The following is a 23,603-nucleotide window of genomic DNA, read 5'->3' on the forward strand; positions in this document are numbered from 1 at the left end:
GTTGTCCCAAACACTAAATAGGCGTAGCTTGACGCAAATGTTTAATGCATAAAAATGTTGTAGTTATATTTTTTGAAGTAATTGAAAAAAAACTTGTATACTCTGCGGTAATATCTTCAAATGCCTGCTTCCATTTTTTTTACCATAACTGATCAGTTATTTGCTTCAGATACGCAATAAGACGACTGTGTACAGCAGTTGTTAAACTGAAACTATCAACAGTGAGTAGACACAGTGATCAACTACAAAGCATTGTTTCAATAATATTTAAAGACAAATTTTCTTATTTTGTGTAATAAAACGTGTATTATGTATTATGCGCACGGGTATGTTAATTGTAAATTTTTTGTTTCAGATAACAACTAAGGCTTTAACTGTTGAAACGTTGCACCGATATATCTCTATGAAGTTGATCGTCTACATAGTTTTGGAGATGAAAATGAGAAATGAGACACACATGTATCTTGATTACCGAGTAACGTTTACTCATTCTTATACCCGGTCATCGATTCGTGCAGCATGCCAAAGATCCATGTAACGATATGACAATACATTTGCATAATACACTGTTATGTGCTTATTGAAGACAGAAGAGAGATTAAAATGAGGGAAACTAACCAGACCGTATTGCAACGATGGGAGGACGAACTTCCTCAGTCGAAGGTCTACTGGATGTTGATCGCCATTGTAGCAGCTCAGGTGTGGACGATATACCTGACTTACTACAACTCCCGTATTCTTGGATTAATTTTAACAGCCATTCTCAACAAATTCATCAAATATGGTGACATTAGACTTGGTAAGACATTCTTCATCAAAGTGATTTTGTTACATTTGTTTTCTATTACCCAGCAGTAAATATGGGAATTGTATTTAATGTTACGTCAGTCTAGCAGTAAGATATAATCGGGCAGGTTCAATGATAGCCCTGCAGTTTTGAGTTTCAACATTTTAATTTTTTTATTGTGTTCTGTGGAGAGATTTATTACCTTTGAAATCATCAGGGACAAGCAGAAATATTTCATAGAACAACACAATGATATTGCTGTTTATTTTTAGTGATAGTATTTTTTTTCTTTTAGTTTAAGCAAGGATCATTTTAAGATAACAGTCGCAAACATTTAGCATTACAAGAGAAGTGTCAAAACAAGTGCAAGAAATGTTTGCAAAAAGCAAGTATAAGTAAAGAAGTATGAATTTGTTTGCAAATAAAAAGAGAGTGAGAGTGCATGTTTGTGTATGTGTGTGTTTTTCAAGCTGTAGAAAGCTGATAATTGTCAAGTATTCATGAGTTTATAAAAGAGCATTAAAAGTAAGAAGTATTAGATCAAACTAATGGTGGAAAGGCCAAGTTTTGAAGTTAAAAGTGGTGAATATAGTAGAGAATATCTGTTAGGAAGTGTATAACTGTTAATTTTGTATCTTTGATTTGTTTATGTTTTGCATTAATGCATTTAGCAATTAGAAATAACTGTTGCAGGGTCCTTCTCCTTCTCTGTGCTGTCTGGTAAATTGATGTTTCGAGATGTGCACCTTATTACAGAAGACTTCTCCTTGCGTATTCATATTGGCTACATGATTTTCCGATGGTGGCGACCCTATGTCTATAAAGATCTGACAGAAGGTTGTCTTATTTAATATAGTGTATAGATATTGTCATTACAGACAACCGAAGACATCTTAGTGCTAAATTCTTTAGGTTAATGACCAATGACAAATTGCCTCATTTCTCAAACGAGTTAAAAAAAAAAAAAACAACCCTGCAAAAATTGATTACTAAGTGTTTCATTTAGTGTTTTTATAGGAAATAATTTTTACTTTCTCGTTAAGAGATCTTTTATAGTAACAGTTGGTTGATATTTGAAATAATGTATATTATCAATGAGATTCTTTATGCTTTACTACACAACACATGCTACTATTTGAGCCATAATTGTTATGTTTTGGTACTGAAATAATGACATTCTTCTTAATAGGAAGTGTTTTCACTCTTTTTTTTGTGTGTAGACATGTCACACTCAGAGACACGGCTGTCTGTGTTTGTAGATGGGTTTGAGTTTCACATTTACAATCGTTCAAAAACATATGCTATGTTGGAGAAACTGTTTGGTTTGAAGCCTAGTATCATCCTAGAACAAGAAGAAGCACAAGTAACACCAAAGACAAGGTAGATGACTCTTTCAATGATGTTTTATTTTAAATAAAGGCACTTTGTGTGATATACTTATACTTATATACTAGTATAATTCATTTTGTGAATCTGTACTATATGTCTTTGAAGAAAGAATTTTTGGTTTGAGCACTTAAATTTTAAAGAGGCATTCTGTCATACTCTCTATAAAGAAATTAGCTATTGAAAAATTATATAATTTATATTATTTCACCTACAGATAAATTTCTCACTGGGATATTCCTGCAAAGCCCAGGATGTCTGTGGTTTTGTTAAAGTGTTTTCTGTGTTACCAAAGAGAATGAAACTACTGGAAGAATCTAGGAAATTTCTGATTTTAACACAGCAGAGGAAATTGTGATACTTGTTCAAAACAAAGAATGAGCTCTTAGTCTTTGGTCAATTCATGTTTTCATATGAGGAGCCACAATGGCACTGGTCTTATCCTTTCTATCCCCATTCGTTGGGATATATGCAAGGTTAATGACATGATTTCTGCGTATCATTGGTGAGATCACAGCCATTAACAGTATTTTGTTGTGAATGCAGGATCAAGGTTCCACAAAAGGACATTCATTGGAGAGATCTGATACCAATGATCAAGATGGATGTCAATGCAGTATGTTGCAAAAGACTAATCCTTTGTAAACTTGACTGTCAGAATGTTTTTCAGCATTAAAAGTAGCATGAATGTATGCTTAGATTGTTTAAAATGTATAACATTTTTATGAGAGTGACAGTGATTTTTCTAAAGAAGTGGTGACTGCTTGATGGGATACGACTTAAGACTTGAGATAAGAGCCTGGCATTGAATTTTTGTTGGATCTTTTTTTTTTTAATTTAAATTTCTCACATAAAAAAAATGAAACAAAAATTAATTACACTCTCAAGCGTTACTGATAAAACAAAAACTGTTGAGGTTGTAATTAATTTTCTTCATAAGTACATTTATATTTTGTGTAATCTTGCCATGGAGATCTCTTGTGCTATTTCAGGTCTTCAGTGAGAACAGCCTGAAATAAAACACCAAAGATAAGAAAAGTACATCACAACCACAGTGTTGAGATCCAAAATTATTTGTTGGAGAAAGCTAAAAATAGCTTTTTGTACTTTTTTTGGTCTAGTTTGCTAGTTTATTTTAAGCATATGCCTGCCACTTTCGTCTCTTGTTCATTTTGTTTGCAGGGCCGTGTCGTGTTTGGCAACTATCTTTTGCCCCATAGCTTGCTTATTAAATTTGAGAAAGCTGACATCATGTACACCACAAAGCCGGCTTCCACATTGTCAGACCTCTTCATGCATGTTGTGAAGTGCGAGGCTGAGAATCTGCGTGTCATGTTTGTGCCCAGTCCCAAGTATAATGGACCTCGTGATGAGTAAACAAGATCACATATTTCAATTTGTGGTTATCATAAAAGATGATTCATTGATGAGAGTAGTTTGGCAAATTAACATTTGTGAAAGTTTTTAACTAAGTTGGAGCATTTAGACTTGCGTTTAGAAAAACATGTGATGTGTATTTGGCCATCTCAGCACAAATACATAGCATATTTTTTCTCCTTGTTATTCTCCGTAAATTATTCAGCAATAAGTAGTAGTCCTTCTGCTATTGGATTGGTGCTGATGTTTGTGATGGCTAGTGGTAGCAGTAAGACTTATCCGTACTAATTATGTTTGTAGGAAAAGAAATTAAGCTATAGATAGAATAGTTGAGAATGTACCTCACTTTTTTTTCAGGCCTCCTAGAACAATGGGAGAAGGTTTTGATGTACTTAAGTCAAACAAAGTTGATATCTATTTCTACATGGATGAGCCAGGTGAGATGTTTATTCAGGACAATAGCACATAAATTCTTTCCTGCATCCTCATGTTCATGTACAGTGTACATTTATACAGACATATTTCTGTTGAAATGCAAATTAAAATCTGATCATTTCTGAGTACTTTACTTACAGTTTTAAAGATGTTTTATAGGAAGATGCAAGATTTTGTATTATTGTCTGTAGGTCTTGTGCCACATGAACCTGAGTGTCTCCATATGGCAGATGGAGAAGTTTTAGTGAGGCGAACATATCCTTGTTCGGGTGTTGACATCAAATGTGACAAAAACACTGACCTGAGTTATGGACCATGGGCAGACCGACAGAGGTTAATTTGTATCTTAATTTTTTTTTGTTTTTTGTTGTTGTTGCAGATTGTTCTTTTTCATTTCATCTCTGATTGTTATTGAAATATGTTTTCTCAGTTACCTTCAACGCCTTGATTTTTCGACAGGAAATTCTTGGAATCCGTATCAACATCCGAACGTCTGAGCCGAGTTATTTCATCTTGCGTCATATATTGCAGCTTGTAATTAACCTGTGCAAACAAAACACTTGCTGATTTACCAGTTATTTATAAATTTCACCATAAATTTATTTCAAAACAGAGGCAAAAGATGGAGGATTCATTTTATTGCTTCATGTAAGTCGTATTTTGTCGATACCATTTTCATTTTGTTTTACAGAGAGCACCTGTGGAAATTCTTCTTCCCTGCCGACTATCAGCTATTGGTACCAACACCAGAAGCACAGCCTGGCGAGAAGCGCCAGTATAAGACTCTTGAAATCAAGCTGACCATTAACACCAACTCTAATGTTGACATTCTTTTCACTAAAAACCTGGTATGTAATTTCCCCTGCATGCTGTACTGTTCTGAGTTCAAATGTGACTAGTTTGTTGATAAATTGGATGTAGGACAGCTTTGATGGTATGTAGCTAGTAAATCTTAGGAGACTATGTTACATCACTTCTGTTGCTCTAAGGAATGGCTGGCATGAGAATGTGGAATTAGCTTGCATAGAGATACTCTTGTTCCTGTTTATTATGCTGTTGTGCAACAGTCACACTGGAATGCTTTAATAAATATGTCAGTGCTTAAGTGATGTGTCTTTTGTGGATGGGTTTCACTTATTCAGGTTACCCAAGCAATCCACATGAATGCTGGTAAAGGCTCATATATTGAGGCCATTATACCTGGACAATTGAAGATAAAGGTTATTCCACTAAGGTCAAAGGGCAACTGATGTTGGTTGATGCCTCAACCAGCATGCCATTTCGTTCACTCTTTGAGTGTGAGACTTTTGAGGTTTGCCAAAATTTAGTCTGATATTATCAAATTATGTTTTCAAAAGAGTAATTTTATTGAATAATTTAATGCTTTCAGCTTGATGCCGATATGTTTATGGATGCAGTCTTGCTGTTCTGTCTGTTGTTAAACCCAATTTCATCTAGTAGAAGGTTAATGACTTTCAGGATGATGGCTGACGATCTGCTCATAACTTTTTTAACTCTTGCAGAGTTTTTCAGTAATTTTTCTCTGTTCTCTGGGACTGTCAAAAGTAGACTTCCCAAACAGTTAAGGTTCATGATTCGCCTTTAGCCTGAAAGTTCAATATTTGTTTATTCTTTGACAGGCTTTTCATTTTTACCTATTAACAACTTGAAATAATGCTTGCAGGTAATGATTGTTTAACTTGTGTGACTCTTGTTTCATTCTTTAATGTTTGCATTGACAGTTTGACATCACAGCTAACTACCCTTGCGTATGGAATCAACATCAGGAATGGCGAGTAGACTTCACAGCATGCAAAGCTGTTGTCTATCTCATCTTTGCTCACAAAAATTTCTTCAGAGGTGAATCAGAGAGTAAATTCCTTTGAACAGTCCTAGAGAGGCGAATATTATTATATTATTGTTTAGTCTTATAACACAGGTTTCCATTACAATGATTCTCATTGCACACAGGAAGAAACTGGATAATTTAAAAAGCAAAGATTTGTGAATGCAATTCCAGCAGTTGTTGCTGCATTTTCACAAGGTCTAAAATAACAATTTGTATAGATATTTGCGTAAAAAGTGTCATTTAAAATTTTGTGGTGTGTTGTTTGGACCTTGTTTGGAATTTCATACTAAAAAAAAATTGTGGAAGAATAAAGTATTTTATTGTAATGTGATAGATCTGGCTGATGACTGGTCAGGCAAAACAGTACCTGACTTGTACAGCTTTGTCCCATATACCTGGACTATCAATTTGCTTGTCAAACAATTTGAAGTTGTCACCCTCGCTAATGAATACAACTGGATTGATACTTCATCCCAGTATCAGGAAAATGGTAAGCAATTGGACTAGTCTCTTCATTAGTAGTAATTCAAAAATCTTTGTTTTAGTTCATATGTTTGCATGCATATGTGCTGTGCTTTATATTTGTGTGTTTGTTACTTTATACATTTATTTGTACACTAGTTCAGTTCTATATATCTGCTGCCCCATCAGAAATTAACAGTCTCAGAAGTTCATAATTTCCATTTTTTAAATATGTTTCAGCTCACATTGCATTTTGTGGAGAATTGTTTGATCTTTGTGTGACTCTACCTTATGTTGACTTCTTGCCACCTACATTTCCAATACAAGTTGTGATCAAGGTGAGCACAGAAATATCTTTTCATTTATTCTTTGACCTTACCAGATAGTACCATAGGAGATAATAGGCTACATTTTCTCTGTAATGACTGAAGGTTGACTCCCGACCATGAGCTAGCCTGGTGCGCAGGGCACTCTACTAGTCAGGAGAGTAGCACCCTCAGACAGGTATAAAGGTGGCAGCAAATTCTAGACAGCAGGGTTTTTTTTGTTTTGGATAGTTACTGTTATCACATGCTTTGCTATCTGCTTTTGAGTCACTTGCTGTACCAGTCTGTCTACTGTCTCAAAACCTAACATTTTTCCTGAACTTTGCTTCATTTCACCAAGACTTTAGAATAGTTGAGATTACCAGTGAGCTGCCATTGTCAGAAGTAGGAGTAAATGAGCAAACTTTTCATTCCTTGTCTCACTGACTTTCTGCTGCTCCCTGTCTTTATTGTTGTTTGTAACCTTTCTGCAGTCCTTTTTTTTTAAAAATAGACCTTGTTTTAAGAAAAGGAAGCAGAGACTTTTTTCTCATCACTCTCCTTGGTGGTCAGTATGTCTGCTGTGAGGACACAAGACAAATATTCCAGTTGTGGCGACCGTCAAGTCATCAAACAGCTCATACCCTTAGTGTTTGCCCCTTGGTCCGAGGAATGTAGGAAGCATTTTCTCTGGATGATGACATGCTTTATCCGTCGTTTGATGAGATTACTTGTCCTTGCTTAACAGATTTCTTTCTCAGGTTTATCCAGGAGAAGAATCTTGCTTTCATCACACAAAAAAAAGCTCCAGGGAAGAGTTGTCATCTACCTTTCACCACTGTGGCCTATGGGTTGTATGGATCTGGTCCATACTTGTCCACATCTATATATTAGACTATGAATGACCCACAACAAGTTAAAACTAAATGACGTAAAAAACAGAAGCTTTTATTTTTCAAAGAGGAAAGCTAGAGTTTACCCTTCACTGCCTTTCTCTATTCAGTTAGGTGATGATGTTCCTTTCCTTACTTCAGCATGTAACTTAGGTTACATAATAACATGTCTCTTGATAAGCATGTTTCTCACATTTGTTGTGCTGCAAACTACGAGCTCTGAAAGATCATCTCCATTTGTCATACTCTGTCCATATCAACCACCAAAATTCTCATCTGCTCATTTGTTTTGTCTAAACTAGACTACTGCTACTCTTTTCTTGCTGGCTGTCCTCAGTAACTCGTCCACAAGCTTCAGAAAGTCCAGAACTCAGGTGCTCGTCTCATTTTCTGACCTCACAAATGTAAACATGAAATACTGTCCTGAACTCCCTTGCAATACTGTCATTTTAACCATCAAGTATGACTCCAACTGTTTACAGTATTTAAAAGTGTTTAAAACATCAAAAATAAAATCAAATACAAATGCAAATAAATGTGTTTACAGTACAGATTAAAGACAGGACACACCTATGCCATGCAAGGACACCTCTTGCGAGGTGAACCACCACCTGTTTGTCCCTGGTGTAGAGGAAATTTTAATGTTTTACACTTTCTGATTATCTGTCCGAAGCTTCAGACTATCCGTTATCAGTTTTTTTTACTGAGAATTCACTATTTTCCTTATTTAGATCCATCCCATCGGCAGCAATTTTTTCATTTTTAAAGAAGATAAGAATTTACCATCAAATATAAACAATTTTTATGTTCTGATAGTTTTTCTTCTGTTTTTAGTGTGCTGGTAACCTTTTTTGGGTTTCACCAACCCTTTTTATACTTTATCCACCTCTTTACATCTTTTTCTTACTATATTGGCTTTTTACAAAATATCATATTTATATGACTTTGGAAGACTTAACCTTAAAGTTAAAGCTACCTTTTGCCATGATATAGCCCTAGTTGCTGGCACGGCATAAAACACAAACAAACAAAATTTACAGTATCCTTCATACCTTCATCCATTGGTTTATGTTCTGTGCCTGTACATATCTCACCATCGACTATCAGTTTATTTATGATTACTGGTTTGCGCACTGACTTCGATCTATCTCGATCATGGTGTTCGGCATTACAAATACCCGTACAAATACCTATTATTATTATTACATCTATGGCAATTTTAGGTCTGATCTCAGTGGTATATTACATAACATGAGAAGGAGGTGGGTTGTTTACTCATGTTGCTACAAATGTTACTGTTGTGTTTACGATGTTTCCGTAGCTGTTAACTGTTATCACCCTTCTAACACAGCAAGTCCCTTCATTGCACTTAGGCTGGTCGTGTATGGATGTGATATATCAAAACTTGAAAAGCCCATTTCCTTTTTCTTTGGGAAAAAGGGGGCTTCTACATTTAAACTTCCTTACCCTGTTCTGTCCATAGTGTCTGTATTTCTGGCCTTCCAAGTTAGCTAGCAGACATCATCTGTTAATATATATCTTAGTAAAATATTTTCTTTCCCTTTTAATAGTGATGGTTGATGGCCATATATGAATAAAGAATCAAAATCTGTAACTGTGTCTTGGTAATGGGTATAAATATTTTGATTTGAGGTTTTCATTTGTAATAAACAGATTCCACCTGCATCTGTGCACAATATATTCCAGTTTCTAACTTGGTTACATGAAACCATGGATAATACCAAATGCTCTATTGATGTGATATTTGTGTAGTATCCATAGATATGGTAAAGTTTATGTGATTATTCACAGTAAGATGTAACCAATATTAAATACAGTAATAAAAGCTGTAAACTTTATTGTACATTTACAATGTGTACTCTCTGTACATCAATGGGTAAGTGTGGGTATGGGAACAAAATCACCCAAGTACTGAATGTGTTTGGGCTGTTGGATTTCACCGTGTTACAACCATTTCTTGCATGGTGCTCTTTTTGAAACTTATAAACTGTTTGTTTATTTAATTTTCCATTTATCAGACCTCAATAAACTGTAGATGCTGAATCAGTAAATTCAAGGGGCAGGACTGTATTAATATTTGCGTTGTTGTGTTTTGTCATAGTATTTGTAGCCTTCATTGTGAGGAATGGGTATGTTTCAAATAAATTGCTACTTTTGCTACTACTTCTCAAAAAAGTAGAATGATGGAAAATCATGTTCTGTCTGACATGTACACCTAAGATGGATACAGTTTCATTATCTATCCTTCCATTATGCTGCAGGGAGAAAACGTGGATTGTCGTCTGTACTTGGTTGAAAACAACACTATTCGTCATGTAATCATTGCCATCTCAGAGAACATGCGCATTATGGATAGAGAAGGTAATGAGATGGACAAGCCCTTTGGATACAGTCGAGACAAGCAATGGAGGAAGTTGACTAAGAGAAGGTTTGAAGTGAACTGATTAAACATAAGCTTTCTTCTTCGTGGTCCAGATTTTCATGTGTGTGTGTTGTAATGTAATTTTTTTATTTTGTTTCACCATTCTTTCAGATGGAGTCACAAATCTTTCTTTCCCTAGATCATGACCTTAGTATCATGGATCAGTAAAATATTTGTATCTTTCAGTGCTGGCTGGGTGGATTGCTGGAACACATCAAATGTGTCGTTGACTATCACCTACACATACCACCCCATTCCAGTCATTAAACATTTAGACAACCCATTCCTGATGTTTTCTGGGATCACTCCAACAACTCCTGAGCAGGAAGAAGCAATGTTGATGCCTCTGCGGCCAGACCATCCCCATGCCCATGTCAAAGTCACTCCAGAGAACTTTGATGCCAGTGAATGGCCACCAGATCTCATCAGCATTGAATTGGAGGTAGCGCCTTCTACTCTGTGTTTGTATGGATCACTGCTGAGGAATTTTTTACATGTCAAGGTAAGCAAACATTGTGACACATTTTATCAAAGGTTTGGCTCATACTGGTTAAAGATTTTGCAGGATCTGTTATAAAATGGCCATTTAGTGAGTTACTGGAAACTATGTGTTATGCTTAGTAGTATAAAGTTTATCACATTGGTAGATAATTGTAACAAACCTGTTGTCTATAGATTATTTGGCAGATGTTGCTGCAAAACACTAACTTAATCAAACACTAACTTGATCCACACAACCAAAACATAAAAGCTTACAACTATTGACAATTTATCTCCCAAGCATCTTGTAGAATTGCCACTGTAGCACAGTATCTATTATTAAATAGTGATAAATCCAAAGCTACTCTTTTAAGCATAACTTACTCCACAAGTATATATATAGAAGAAAAAAGTGACACAAGGCTTGATGACTACTCAGGTGAGCCTCTGTTCACTACCTCAGGGGCTCGGAAAGTGAGGTTTTTGGCTAGTCAAAAGGACTAAATCTGCCCTTTTCTTGCACTGTCTTACTTTGTCCAGTATGGGCCGCTCCAGCTATTATTACTTTAGCAGATTTCCTGCCTGTCTTCTGGGTAGCTTAGTCACTGTCTTTTGCTGCTGCTGACAAGCCATAAATTGCCATTGGCGTGACCCATTCAGCTGACAGGGAAGGTGTCGACTCTTGGCAAAGCTTCACACCAGCACCACTCTGACCATCCCCAATGGCTGGAAACAATGTGGTGGAAACTCAACGAGTCCTGACTTTTGGTTGTCAAGTGTTAATTACTGCTCCATTAAGAAAACTGCCTTTTTACAATCATGAAAAAATATTTATAAGATGGTCAGTCTTTTGTTTGCTTTCTTTCTCATTCTTTTTCGTTTCTGAGAGTATTCCTGTCAGACTTCTAGAATTCCAGTAGGCTGTTTTCTTCATCTGCTTTGTCTGGGTGTCCCAGAGTTGTTTGGATCCCGGAAGTTACAGCTCTATCCCTACCAGTCTTTTATTTAAACACTACTAAATGAAGCATGTTGAAATATCTGATTGTGCATAGTATAACCATATTAGTGCTGATATAATTGGTTTCTAGTTCATAATACTTGCCAAAGCGGTTAATGACAATTTGTCATCATGCAGATATTATTTCCACCATTTAGGAAAACTATTTTGGAGAATATCAAAGTTTGACAGACTTTGAAGACAGTACTTTCAGTCGTGATGATGTGGAGAACAACTTTGTTCATGTCAACACCCCCAATGACACCTCTGAATGTGAGCCCTTTGACCATCGCTTGTACCGTTCCTTTGCTGTGACAGTATCTGTAACAATACATGACATCCAGGCCCACCTTGTAAAGGTAATGCTGCCGAGCCCCGAGAAGAATTAGTATTTGTCTGTTGATTGCTGTCCTCTTAATATAGATGAAGTTAATTAAGAATCATGAAAAAAATTGGTTTAAATATTACAATCTTAAAAAGAGAAGGATACTTAGGTTATTATTTTTTGAGAATTAACTTTTGAAGCATTTGTTAGTATCTTTAACTTATGGCAATCTAAATGTTCTGAAAATTAGTCTGCTGCACTTTGAAAGGGTTTATTTTTTGGAAAGAGGTTAATTTTAAAGTTTCAATGCTTTAAAGCAATTTGAACAACTATATTTTGGCAGAACTGCAACAAAGATGACCCCCCATGTCCTTGTATCCATGTCGAGCGACTGTGCTTTGAGATGGACAAGCAGTATACCAATACCAGACTTCAGCTTCTTCTGTCCCCTTGTGTTCTGGTGGCCAAAGACATCTTACAAGTAATAATTTTAAACCCCTATAACTTCTTTCTGATCATCAAACGTAACTCATTTGCCTATCATTTTTTTTATCCCTCTTCAATATTTCAAAGTTTGGTGACTGGCTTTATACACAGAGACAAGGCGATCAGGATCACCTGCACGAAGGACACCTGGCACTTTCAGGTTTGCAGGTGCGGGGACATGCCATGTTCTCTCATGAGGGGTTACCACTAGAAGCGGAGGTGTTAGAGTATGCATGGTTGATTGAAGCCATCATCGGCACTGTCACTGGAAAACTCACATCCCCACAGGTAATGTGCTTCTTTCTCTCTTCTTCCTGGCTCATATTTCTTTTTCATTAAAAGGCAATAAAATAGTGGGCTAAATAAAGTCCTGAAATCCATTACATTCAGTCCTTTGTAGATTTCTTTTGCATGTGCCTCCTTTTGACTTCACTGGTCTCAATATTTTATAAATACAAGTACCTGCTTAAAGTTTTTTCCCTACTGTTTGCAGATTTTTCTAAGCTAGAACTTTTAAAATATATATTATGGTGATCATTGTGAAATTGGGCATTGTACTTAGTTTGTCATCATGTCTCATCCTAACAGCAAGCCTGCCTTCTACACAACTCCTTATTAAATTAAAGCATACTCTGAAAATTAACGATGGGTGTTATGCAGCTGGCAGTCTGATTAATATGGCTAGCATGTGAACAAGTTCAAAATGATGGAAACTTATTTCTGAATAAATTAAAGTAACTAACAGTTTCAACACTTTGTTATCTTTGCTGTTTTCTTTTTTTTTTTTTACCAGCCCTAGTATACAAGACCCTAGTATAGTCATTCTTTTCTTCTAAGAAATAACCTAGGATACTAATTTACTTATTAGACAATTATTTGGTTAGCTTTCACATCTGGTTCAAGACAGATGAAAATTAAAGTTGACTTAAATAGATTTATGTAAGTCTTAAAAGATTTATTTCAAACTTTTTAGTTCCAGAACATTGCAGAATTTATTCAGACTTTTGTGATGGCTGCTGATAATCCTGAAAACAAGCTGATGCGAACAGTCCCTTACCAGATGTGTCAGCACATGCTGCCACAGCCTCAATGTCGCATGCTGCCTGATGTTCCATTTCCTTGCCCATCTTCAGAGGACATCAAGTATCGCATGATAAGAGTTTCCCTTGACTCAGTCAATGTTTTCTGTGTTGAGGCTGGATCTGCATTAAATTTTATAGTGAGTATTCCTCACACTTCCTATATTTGTGATCAGTGAATAATTTTTAAAAGTCTTCCTTTTCTTTGTTTCTCTTTTCCTTCCCCTCTTACTTTTAACACAAAGATCACATTTTACTTTAACTGTCATCATTTTTCGTAGGAATTCTGATTTTAAGAACAACTGTTCTTTTAGTTTTTTAAGTGTCTTTCACAGAGAATGTTATCTGTTGAAACAGGTACGGCCAGTGCGCATTGCAAGCTGTAATTTGCATGGTCCAACAACATGTGCTGGTATTACAGGACTGATTGAGCATGTTGCTCTGAAACAGTACATTAGCTGTGCGGAGAGCCATGTTGACAACAAGCACACAAACACATGGCTGGAGGCTGGTGGATTTGCTCTAGGCCCTATCAGCCTTGAGGCAGCCATTGCACTGCCTAACCCACAGCTCCATGCAATTCAGGATGCATTTCTTCGTCTTCATGATATGCAGCTAAAGCGGTTATGGTTTCTATGGCCACCAGAAGAAACACAGGCAGCACAGAATCCTGCTGTGAATGGAAAGTGTGGATGCCTTGGTGGGTGCCAGTTTTTTGGGATGAACAAGAATGGCTTGACTTTTTTTAAGCCACGTAAGCAGCGGGAGTCTTCTCAGGTAGCCATTCCACAGGTCTGCACCATGGGACATGACCCTGGGTTTGGTCAAAGTTTGCTTCATGAGGGGAAACTTGCATTTGATGTTAGCCAGAGTGAAGTTGGAGTGCGCCCTTCACCAAAGGATTCTCCAACACAGTTCTCATTCACACGTGGCTACATGAGTGACTTAGCAAGTCCTGAAGGGGTTGAAGTAGCAACAGTACGAATGGCCACAGCTAGCTCTGCTAGCAGCATGGTGGAGAAGATCTCTGGAGAAGTGACATTTCCACAGACACCTTTAAAAGGCATGGAAGATGTAGCTCTGCTTCAGGAGCATGGGTCCATCAGCACAGCGACCTCTCGACCTTACTCTTCTCACAGTGATACCCAGGCATGCCTTGCATCCTCTCCACTCAGTGCTAACAAGGGCTTAAAGGATCCACAGTCTAGTCGTGAGGACCAGCGTGGTCAGTCCAACATAGGAAGCATTAGTTTGTATGTGCATCAAATATTAGACAGCTCCAACATCCTCCCATCACCTGTTGGCTTGCAGAGTGACCATCGAGGGTCCATTTCTAGTGGCAGAAGTCTTGAAGGTGTACACACACGATTTTCAAGCAAGTCATCTCTGGCAAGTCCTGTCTCCCTGCGCCATGCTCTGGATATGGGATCCAGCAGAGTGAACTCAAGTGTGTCTTTGGAGAGTGAACGGTACTATTCAGCTGAAGAAGATACCACCTTCAGCTCAGAAATCGAGGGACCAACCTCATTGTGTACCAACTCAACATCATCACAAGAGTTTTCTCATCCAGTGATGCTGACTGTTTTTGATAATGGTATGCGTGATGATCAAGATGGAATACAGAAAATCAGGGATAAAGCACTTTCCAAGGAAGTGTTTTTGACTCTGCAAGAGAACAGAACCCTGCAGGACAGGGACAGGACGCTTCAAAACAGAGACCAATTCCTTGATGGAACTGAAGAATCATTAGAGAAAGCTCAGGACAGTTTCTTCAAAACACCTGTAGCTGAAGGTAAAGATGAAGATGATGACTTCGCTACATCTTCTACTACTTCTTCCACTCTTTCTTATGCCTCAGCTCCCAGTGAATTGGACCCTGATCTGGATGAAGTTCCTGAGGATTTTACTCTTGTACATCTGCACAAACACATGAATCAGCCCATTACCCAGTCACCACTTCTTCTCAACTGTTATGTCCGCCATCTGTCCCACTTTCTGTGCCAGGACTGGACATGTGCAGGGCCTGCCCATTCTTTGTGCCCATCAAGGAAAAGTCTGCGCTCTGTTCATTCAGAGTATTCATTGTCTTCAGCCAGTCACTCTGTCTACAGTAACACTTCCTCCTGGATGCCTCATTTCCAGAAGGCAAGTTGTGATTTTTCATCCCATACATTGTTTTGTGTCCTTAGTATAAGGTGACCAGACGTTTTCGGGGGTGAAAGCGGGGGGGGGGGGGGGAGAATTGGTGTTTTACGGCGTGTCAGCAGCTAAGGCTATATTACGGCAAGCAGCCAGCCCTGTAAACAGATGCCACGTGCAGAGAAAGATCAGCGTGCCCGAGACGAGAAATGAACTCAGGGCAGCCAACCTTCACTGTATTGGTGACAGGCGCTAACAATTGCGCCACCGGACCGCTCTAGGGGGTGAAAGCGGGACACGTGCCGATGATGGTGTCGTCACCATCAAAGAACGCCAAAAAAAGTGATTTTTAAAGACAACTGGGACATTTGATGGACTTGCCAGAAAGCCAGAAAGCGGGACATTGGGCGTCTCGCCCGATGAGCAGGCGGGACACGAGGTCAAAAACGGGACTGTCCCACCTAAAGCGGGACGTCTGGTCACCTTACCTTAGTATCTTCTGGTAGAGAAGTTAGCTATTTGTCATTAGAGTAGTGTCATTGCTATCAGCTGACTTTGAAACTTATATTAAACCAATCAAAGCATGACCAGGGTCTTATAACTTAGCATGTTAGGCATGAGTTTAAACTTAAAAAATACTCTGTTTAAAAGTTTATATATTGTATTGAGACAAATGTTAATCCCGAAGGCTCATCAAAAAACAAACAAGTTAAAGCATTTTTTTACTACTAGGCATCCAGGTCGCTATTTGATACTTTACATTTATGACAGTTAAAATGAGTCAATGCTTCTGATACACTTCCTTTGTAAACAGTTACCTGTTTTAGTTAAAATTTTATGTCTTGCATAATTTTCAGAATGAATTCTTGAGCTTGTATTTTTATATTTATTTTCATGTGTTAAACCTAAGTAAGGTACCAGACATTTTGGGAGTGAAAGCGGGACGTGCCGATCATGGTGTTGTCATCGACAAAGAGTGCCGAAAAAAGCAAAAAGTAGTGTGTGTGTAGGGGGAGACACCGAAAGATAGTAAACTAGGACAAATTTGAAATTATTAATCAAAAGGCAATAAGCAACAGCCAAAACCAAAGACACGAATGCGAATCAATGTATGATAATCAGATTTTTCAATACAAGCGGGACATTAACATTTTAGATGAAAGCAGAACACTGGATGTACTGGCGGGACATTTTATGAGCAGGCGGAACACCTCAACCTAAGCGATGAACACATTTGGATTGACATATACCAAAATACCTAGATGTCAAGGACTGAATGACGGAAAGAATCCTGAACTACATTTAGAAAATTATTTGAATAGCATGACAGTCATCTTTTTCTTACCACGTGTGCATTATATGTTACGTTTATTTTATTCCTTGTTACTTCTTGAGGAGCATAGGGCCACCACCAGCTGGTGCAACTTACCTTGTAGTTGCATGGTGGCTTTCATGCCTTGTCGATCCACAAAGCTATAAGTTTGCATAATATATTATCTTAATCAGATATGACCTCTGTGATTGACTTAATGCAATCTAAAATCACACCATCTAAATTTGGGATGCAGGTAAGCCAGGAAATGAAATAAGTAGAGTTTTGGTACAGTATTTTCAAAATGTAAAACTGTGCCCTGTCAGCAGAAGAACAACCACCATTTCATTGGCGGCGGTTTTCTGGGGTCAGGTGCCTTTAGAAAATGGTACTGACAGACACCATGCCTAATTCGGGTGCATATCTCAATTTTAGCATAAAGCTAGGAAGCTGACAGCTAAACCAATTAGCAGTCAACTACAGAGGTCATGGTCAAAAGATAAAAATAAAATCCGGGATTTCCGTCCATCAACAATAATACTGGGTTATGAAACATATGTTGCGAGTGGCCATGTAACTCTTGGTATATTATTATATCCATATTTATGCGTGAATGATTTCTTTAAACACACACATGCAGAAATAACATCGTTATTTTGTTCACATCGTTTTCTTTCCATTACTTGTATCGTTTGCTATTCATACAGTACCAATATTCAAAAACGAATTTGTGTTTTGGGAAAGTAGTGCAATCCGAAGCGGGTGCTGTTTTTATGGGACACTACTCCCATTCATTACAAAAAAAAAAAAAGATGTAGACAATCGCGCCATCGCCGGAAAAGTACAAGTCTTCGTTATAATAAAGGGATCGTTAGAGCAATATTGGCCGAAATTAACAAAAATAATAATGAGATGCCAAAATAAGAGAGCGATTGATGGGGAGAGAAAATGAAAAGCTGTCTTCTGTTCGAATTTTTCGCCTTGAAAATCCCTTTTATCATTCCGCGCGGTTGTCATTATTGTTGTCCACCTCCCAGTCCGAGGGACAGTGAACCCAGACTGTTGTCAAGGAAACTATACTCCAAGCTTGTACACGGTGTGTGCTATGGGGACCAATTTAGTGAGACATACAAGTCAAACTGAGCGAAAAAAAAGTTTATTTGAACTCCAGCCGTTATAGTGATTTCCCGTGGATACACTCGAAGCACAATGGCGGCAGCAAGAAAGGCGAGGAAGGCCAACTTTTCAAATTGTGAAGATGTGGCTATAATTGAAAGTTATAGAAAACAAAAGCATGTACTCCAGAGCAAATTTAAGTCGACTGTCACAAACAGAAAAAAGCAAACGGCATGGACTGAAGTGACTAATGCAGTCAACTCTGTGTCTGCCGTCTGTAGAACAACAAAGGAGGTGAAGGAGCGTTGGGTGAAACTTACAAAAAAAGCAAAAGCACAACTCAGGGCCAGGAAATACCCTCCGACATCTTCGGGAAAAAATGATGAAATGGCAAATTTAGACGTAATGGCAGACATCCTTCTTGGAGAGTCGGATTTGACCGACGGCATTGCGGAAGGAGGTATTGATGCTGGAGACACGCAGCCTAAATCAGGTAGGTATATGAACTATATACGAATACAGTCAATTTATGGTTATGGAGACTATCATTTCCATCTTCTTTTTCGTGGACACATGCATGTCCACAAGCACACAAACAGTATGCATGAGGAAATATATTTGGTGCATAAGTTTTGTCATTATTTGTGCTAACCAATTAACAACAACAACAAAAAAAAATAATACTTTAAACATTGTCATAATTTGTTTGTTAACAATCGGAAATTTTACCTCACACACACACACCAATGAACAAATTATTTTGAGATCATGATAGAAAATTTGTAACTGTGGCAGAGATTGACACACCAACAGACACAGTCCTTGAAATCATTGCTGATGATGATGGGACCATGCATCTGGCCCCATATTCTACCACAGACTGCCTGGCTATGTCAGTTACTGGCATCCCTCATAGGTCAGCATTTCTGAAAGACTGGACAGAAGTGACAAGGAGTCTTTTCAACTGCATAGCACCAGTAAGTCCTCTCACCTTACATCTCAGTTATATATCATATTATGATCACTAAGATTGGTTCTGGTATCTTATTCTTATAGACCACCTGGCAGTGGACATGTCAGAAACTTCATTTTTAATAGCTCGTTCATTATCTGAAATACTGGTGCTTTGAATCAGTATTCACAAAGGTCTTTCCGTTCAATGATGTGCACCAAAAACATGTTGAGAAGACCATTTGAAGTTGCTTTTGACAAAAAAAAATAAAAAATGAATTGCAGTAGGTCTTCAGTAGAAAATTAGTGAAAGCTGTGTGCCATTTAAACATTTCAATATATGGAGAGTGGTGTCCCTTTACCTAACAGGCTTGAGGGGGGCTAGCTTTCTGCATTTTTATTTCTTCTTGGATTTATTGTGCTTGTAGTACCTATTGTACTGATCTGCACTTTTTTCTGACATCATCACCAATGTGTTGATTGTTTATTTGCCTGTGGCTTTTTATTTATTTCTCTACTAATATCAACTCTACGCTCATAAACATTATCCATGGGTTGTACAAAGACTTTTCCTGCCAAGTTATCCACTATGGCAAACTCACTAAACCTTTTGTAATGAAGACTGGCATAAGACAGGGTTGCATACTATCACCTGCAATCTTCCTGATGGTCATAGATTGGATTATGTGTAAGACAACAACATTCACCAAACAGCTAGAGAACCTGGACTTTGCAGATGACATGTCTCCTATCTCATCAGCAGCAGCATACACAAACTAAACTTAGCAAGCTAGAGGAAGCGGAGAAGACTGGCTTAAAAGTCAACAGAAAAAAGACCGAAGTCATGAGAATCAACAACAAGCAGAAACTCCCAATCAAACGTCATGAAACATCATGGAAACAGATCACTTCATGTATCTGGTAAGCATTGTCAACAAGGATGATGGAGCAGATGATGACATCAAAGGCTGCATCAACAAGGCCAGGCATGCTTTCAACAGCCTCTGCTGCATCTGGAACTCCCAAGCATTATCCTTACGCAGTAAGATCTGCATCTTCAATGCCAAAGTGAAAGCTGTCCTACTTTATACCTGGAGAGTGACAAACACCATTAACAACAAACTCCAGACCTTTACCAACCAATGCCTATGCCATATTCTGGGAATAAGATGGCCTGAAAAGATCTCCAGCAGCAGCCTGTTGAAAAGAACCAACCAGAATGCCACTAGCCAAGACATCAAAAAGTGCAAATGGGGCTGGATAGGACACACAAACAATCTGACACCAAGGCAGGTACTTGACTGGAACCCTCACGAGAAGAGTAGAGTTGGGAGACCAAAGCAGACTTGGAAAAGAACAGTAGAGCGCAAACGACATCGGAACCACATGGGTCCAACTGAAGGGGGCTGCCCAAAACCGGGTCCGCTGGCAAGGTGCTGTTGCAACCCTATGAACCTCAAGGAGTAACAAGGACTAAACTACAAAATGTCAACTCTCTCATTGCCATTAATCTTCTCTGGCTAATGCCATCTCAGTTTCTTCATTTTTGCGTCATCCCTGGGATGGACTTAATATCAGTGCCAAACAGTCATGCATTTTAACATTGTACTGCAATTTCTGCTTTGTAATTATCTGAATATTCCCCTGACGATTTGCTCTGGTGGGATTTGCTCTAGGTGTTTAATTATTGTTGTTTTCTGCTCCAGTCCAGTGACTGTAGATCTGTCTCATTGACATCTTTATCTATGAGTGGCATTCCAATTAACTTTACAGAACCACAAAAAGTTTTGTGTTTGTAGTGTGCGGAGAGCTTGTCTTTGGCTGGGTTACCATGCTATACAAGCTCACACACATGTCTGTAAGTCCATCTTTCTTGAGCTTCACAGGATCACTCTCATCTGACCTTTCTTCTCAGTTTCTGCCACCAGAAAGCTCATGTTTTTTTTTTAGTGTCCTGGCAGGATTTCTGCAACTGTGTTCATCAATCTTCATGATCACCTGCTGGACAATTTAGAATAATGCTGATCTTATTGTTTTCCATTGGTGAAAAGCACCCCTCCTGCATTGCATTCGTTACTGTCATTGTATTTATTGATGCTTTCTTATATGAATGAAATGTTAGTTTTTTGTGGAACAGCACATTGAGCTTGCCTCCAGCAAAGAACTGTGCTTTACAGATTCAGTTAATCATTAATTATTATTAACAAACTGTTAGCATAATTTCAATGTAATGAAAGAAAGAGTGCTAGTGCACAAACATAAAATCCATAGCTATTGATGCTTGCAGTATAAAGAGAGCTGATTATGTTGGAATGATGACAAACCTAGCAAGTGCATCACCATATTTTAATGCATAATAAACTTTAGAATTTGAAATAGTTGTTAAGGTGTCCTGTTACTGAAAGATGTTTGACATATAATAAGTGGAATTAGATTGAGTGCCTTATGTTTATGCTTGATGACTTATGATTAAACTTATTCTTAGTGACACCTGGTAATCATTTCAGAATGGAATCTTGTTGTGACATATTCCTACAATTGAATATGCTTGCTTAATCAGGCAAGGTTATCCCTAACTAACTAAAATTGTTAGTTATTCTTCTTAAGTTCTTAATTTGAATCTACAAGCTTTAAACATGCTTTGATGCATTTATATAATTATAGTTCAATTGTCAACATTTTTAGATGTCTTGTAACCGTTTAATCTTTTTTTTGTGATTTTTAATTGCATTTGAGTACATTTGGAGCTAAGCATTTAAATTGTTCATATTTTTGATTTTGTGTTTTTTGTGTCAGATATGGATGCTCATTGCAAAAGACACATCAAGGTCTCTGGTGAAACAGCTCAAACTGTTCTGAACAGCATGCCTTACCATATGCGCAATGCAAGCAGTAGTTCTAGAAGCCAGCACAATGACTCAAAAAAAGAAGTAGATGAATTATGTAAGGAATATCTTAAAAAAAGCATTTTGCTTCGTGAAAAACAGTTAGAAAAAATTAATATTGAAATAGAATTTTTGAAAAGATCACAACAAATGTCTTAAAGGTAAAGTGATTTTTCTGTTTCTGTTCTAGTCAGTTAGTTTTTTTGTGTTGTCCTGTGTCTCCAACTACCGAAATATCTTATTAATATAGGGCATGTTTTAGTGTTTATATTAAGTGAATTATTCTGAATTTTATATTCTTTTTATCTTCTTTAAATCATCTTATTTTCAGTATTAGCTGTATCTTTATCCTTAATTACTTGTCTGTTTTTTTCAAGATTGTTATACTTTCTCTATTTCTGTTTTAAACAACATTGACCGTGGTTGGTGATGATAACAGTTAGCTGTATGATAACAACATTTATCATGTACATACAGCTAACTGTAAAGTTGGCAAGAGGTGATAGATCTAAGCGTGAGAGTGGCTGAGGAAGAATACAACATATCCAACTTATCTTTACAACATAGTGACAGTTTATTTGCAGATATTAATTTGTTTAGAATACTCTTCCTTTATGGGTTCAAAATTTCTTTGCAACAGATTGTGCAGAAAGAAATGAAAAATAAGTAAAAACAAAAATAGTAAAAACATTCAGGCTATCTCATGAAGTTGAGCAATAGACTGGCAAAGCTTCATTATACGGTTTTCAGTAATTTTCTTTTTCGAGTGGTTTTTACATTTTAAAAATTATTTATGGGAGAACATTGTAAGTGGTTTTTTGTGCTAGGGCCTCGAAATACTTATTTTAAATCTAGCCTTTTAATTGAGAACTGTTATTGTGTTTGACAATAATTTGAGAATTATTAAGCCATCACTATTTACTTTCAAAAATATTTCACATCCAATGTAAATTAATTATTTTTGACTGCCCACATTGTGGCTTATAGCTTTTTGTCATATGTAAATTGTTTTTTGGTATTTACATTTGCTGGAAAGACTTATTTAAACCTAGATTGCCTATTGAACCAAGGGTAGCTATACTATTTCCGGAATTTATAAAAACTAATAAATTGATGTTGATTGCTATTTTTAAATTGTTGGTTTTTTTCGTGATTATAATACTGTTTTCAAAACAGCAATGAACGCCTGAACCCTGTGGATATTTTCCTTAATGATCTCTGTGACCATTACAATAAACATGTGTAATATGTTGGTTATCATTAATATGAATATGTTGAAAATGTGTGCAATACATTTCAAATAGAAAAGATGACAAATTTGTGATGTCATTATATATGTTGACAAATTCTTTTGAGGGGTAAATCTTCATCCTCTCAAAGGAAGGCTCACAGAACAGAAAGCTTGTTATGATAACTCAGTTATATGTGAATAAGTGACAGCTCATTACTCACATCCCTACATGCACATAACCATACAGTTCTTACATTCTCATACATTCCACACTTACGTGTGTCTCTCCTATACACATACATACACCCACTTTACACATGTATGCATAAGTAAAAAAACCAAATATATACATGAATATATGCACACACTAACAGGTGGCTTCATTGTGTTTTAAGTATTTAGAAATAAGTTCTGTATGTCAAATATTGTATATCGCCAAAGAATCATAGACATGTGGGCCATATAAACCAGAGGAAGTCGGCAGCCAAGAACAGCTAGATCAGATTTCAAGACATGGATGTTGTAATCAGGATTATCACTGCGCACAGATCTGACACTGCTTTTGTTAATGAGAGTTAACAGCAATAAAATAGTACTGAGCACAGAAATTCCAGACTCTTCTTGTATTTGCTTTGGTCTCTATGATAGTTACAATCAGTGAGGTG

The 23,603-nt window shown here is 37.2% G+C and overlaps 2 protein-coding genes across 2 annotated transcripts in view; both read left to right on the forward strand.

The window, feature by feature from the left end:
- The first annotated feature begins 79 nt into the window (after window positions 1–79).
- The window catches only part of LOC112559164 (uncharacterized protein KIAA1109-like), a 79,589-nt gene continuing 56,065 nt past the window's right edge, over window positions 80–23,603 (forward strand). Inside the window, 21 exon segments of the mRNA XM_025230163.1 lie at window positions 80–221; window positions 356–799; window positions 1,481–1,624; window positions 2,008–2,167; window positions 2,720–2,789; window positions 3,356–3,546; window positions 3,908–3,987; window positions 4,177–4,318; window positions 4,677–4,833; window positions 5,128–5,182; window positions 5,185–5,297; window positions 5,728–5,845; window positions 6,169–6,324; window positions 6,537–6,634; window positions 9,777–9,943; window positions 10,124–10,439; window positions 11,573–11,773; window positions 12,083–12,220; window positions 12,337–12,513; window positions 13,199–13,444; window positions 13,662–15,449. Coding sequence (XP_025085948.1) covers window positions 604–799; window positions 1,481–1,624; window positions 2,008–2,167; window positions 2,720–2,789; window positions 3,356–3,546; window positions 3,908–3,987; window positions 4,177–4,318; window positions 4,677–4,833; window positions 5,128–5,182; window positions 5,185–5,297; window positions 5,728–5,845; window positions 6,169–6,324; window positions 6,537–6,634; window positions 9,777–9,943; window positions 10,124–10,439; window positions 11,573–11,773; window positions 12,083–12,220; window positions 12,337–12,513; window positions 13,199–13,444; window positions 13,662–15,449 — 4,713 coding nt within the window. The 5' untranslated portion in view covers window positions 80–221; window positions 356–603.
- Window positions 15,846–23,546, forward strand: LOC112559162 (myb/SANT-like DNA-binding domain-containing protein 4). The gene is made up of 3 exons (XM_025230161.1): window positions 15,846–18,364; window positions 18,667–18,848; window positions 21,619–23,546. The coding sequence occupies exons 1-3, from the start codon at window positions 17,965–17,967 to the stop codon at window positions 21,679–21,681; spliced, it is 645 nt and encodes a 214-aa protein (XP_025085946.1). The 5' UTR covers window positions 15,846–17,964; the 3' UTR covers window positions 21,682–23,546.

Source organism: Pomacea canaliculata, linkage group LG3 (genome assembly GCF_003073045.1).
Source record: "Pomacea canaliculata isolate SZHN2017 linkage group LG3, ASM307304v1, whole genome shotgun sequence".
Taxonomy (NCBI): Eukaryota; Metazoa; Mollusca; class Gastropoda; order Architaenioglossa; family Ampullariidae; genus Pomacea; species Pomacea canaliculata.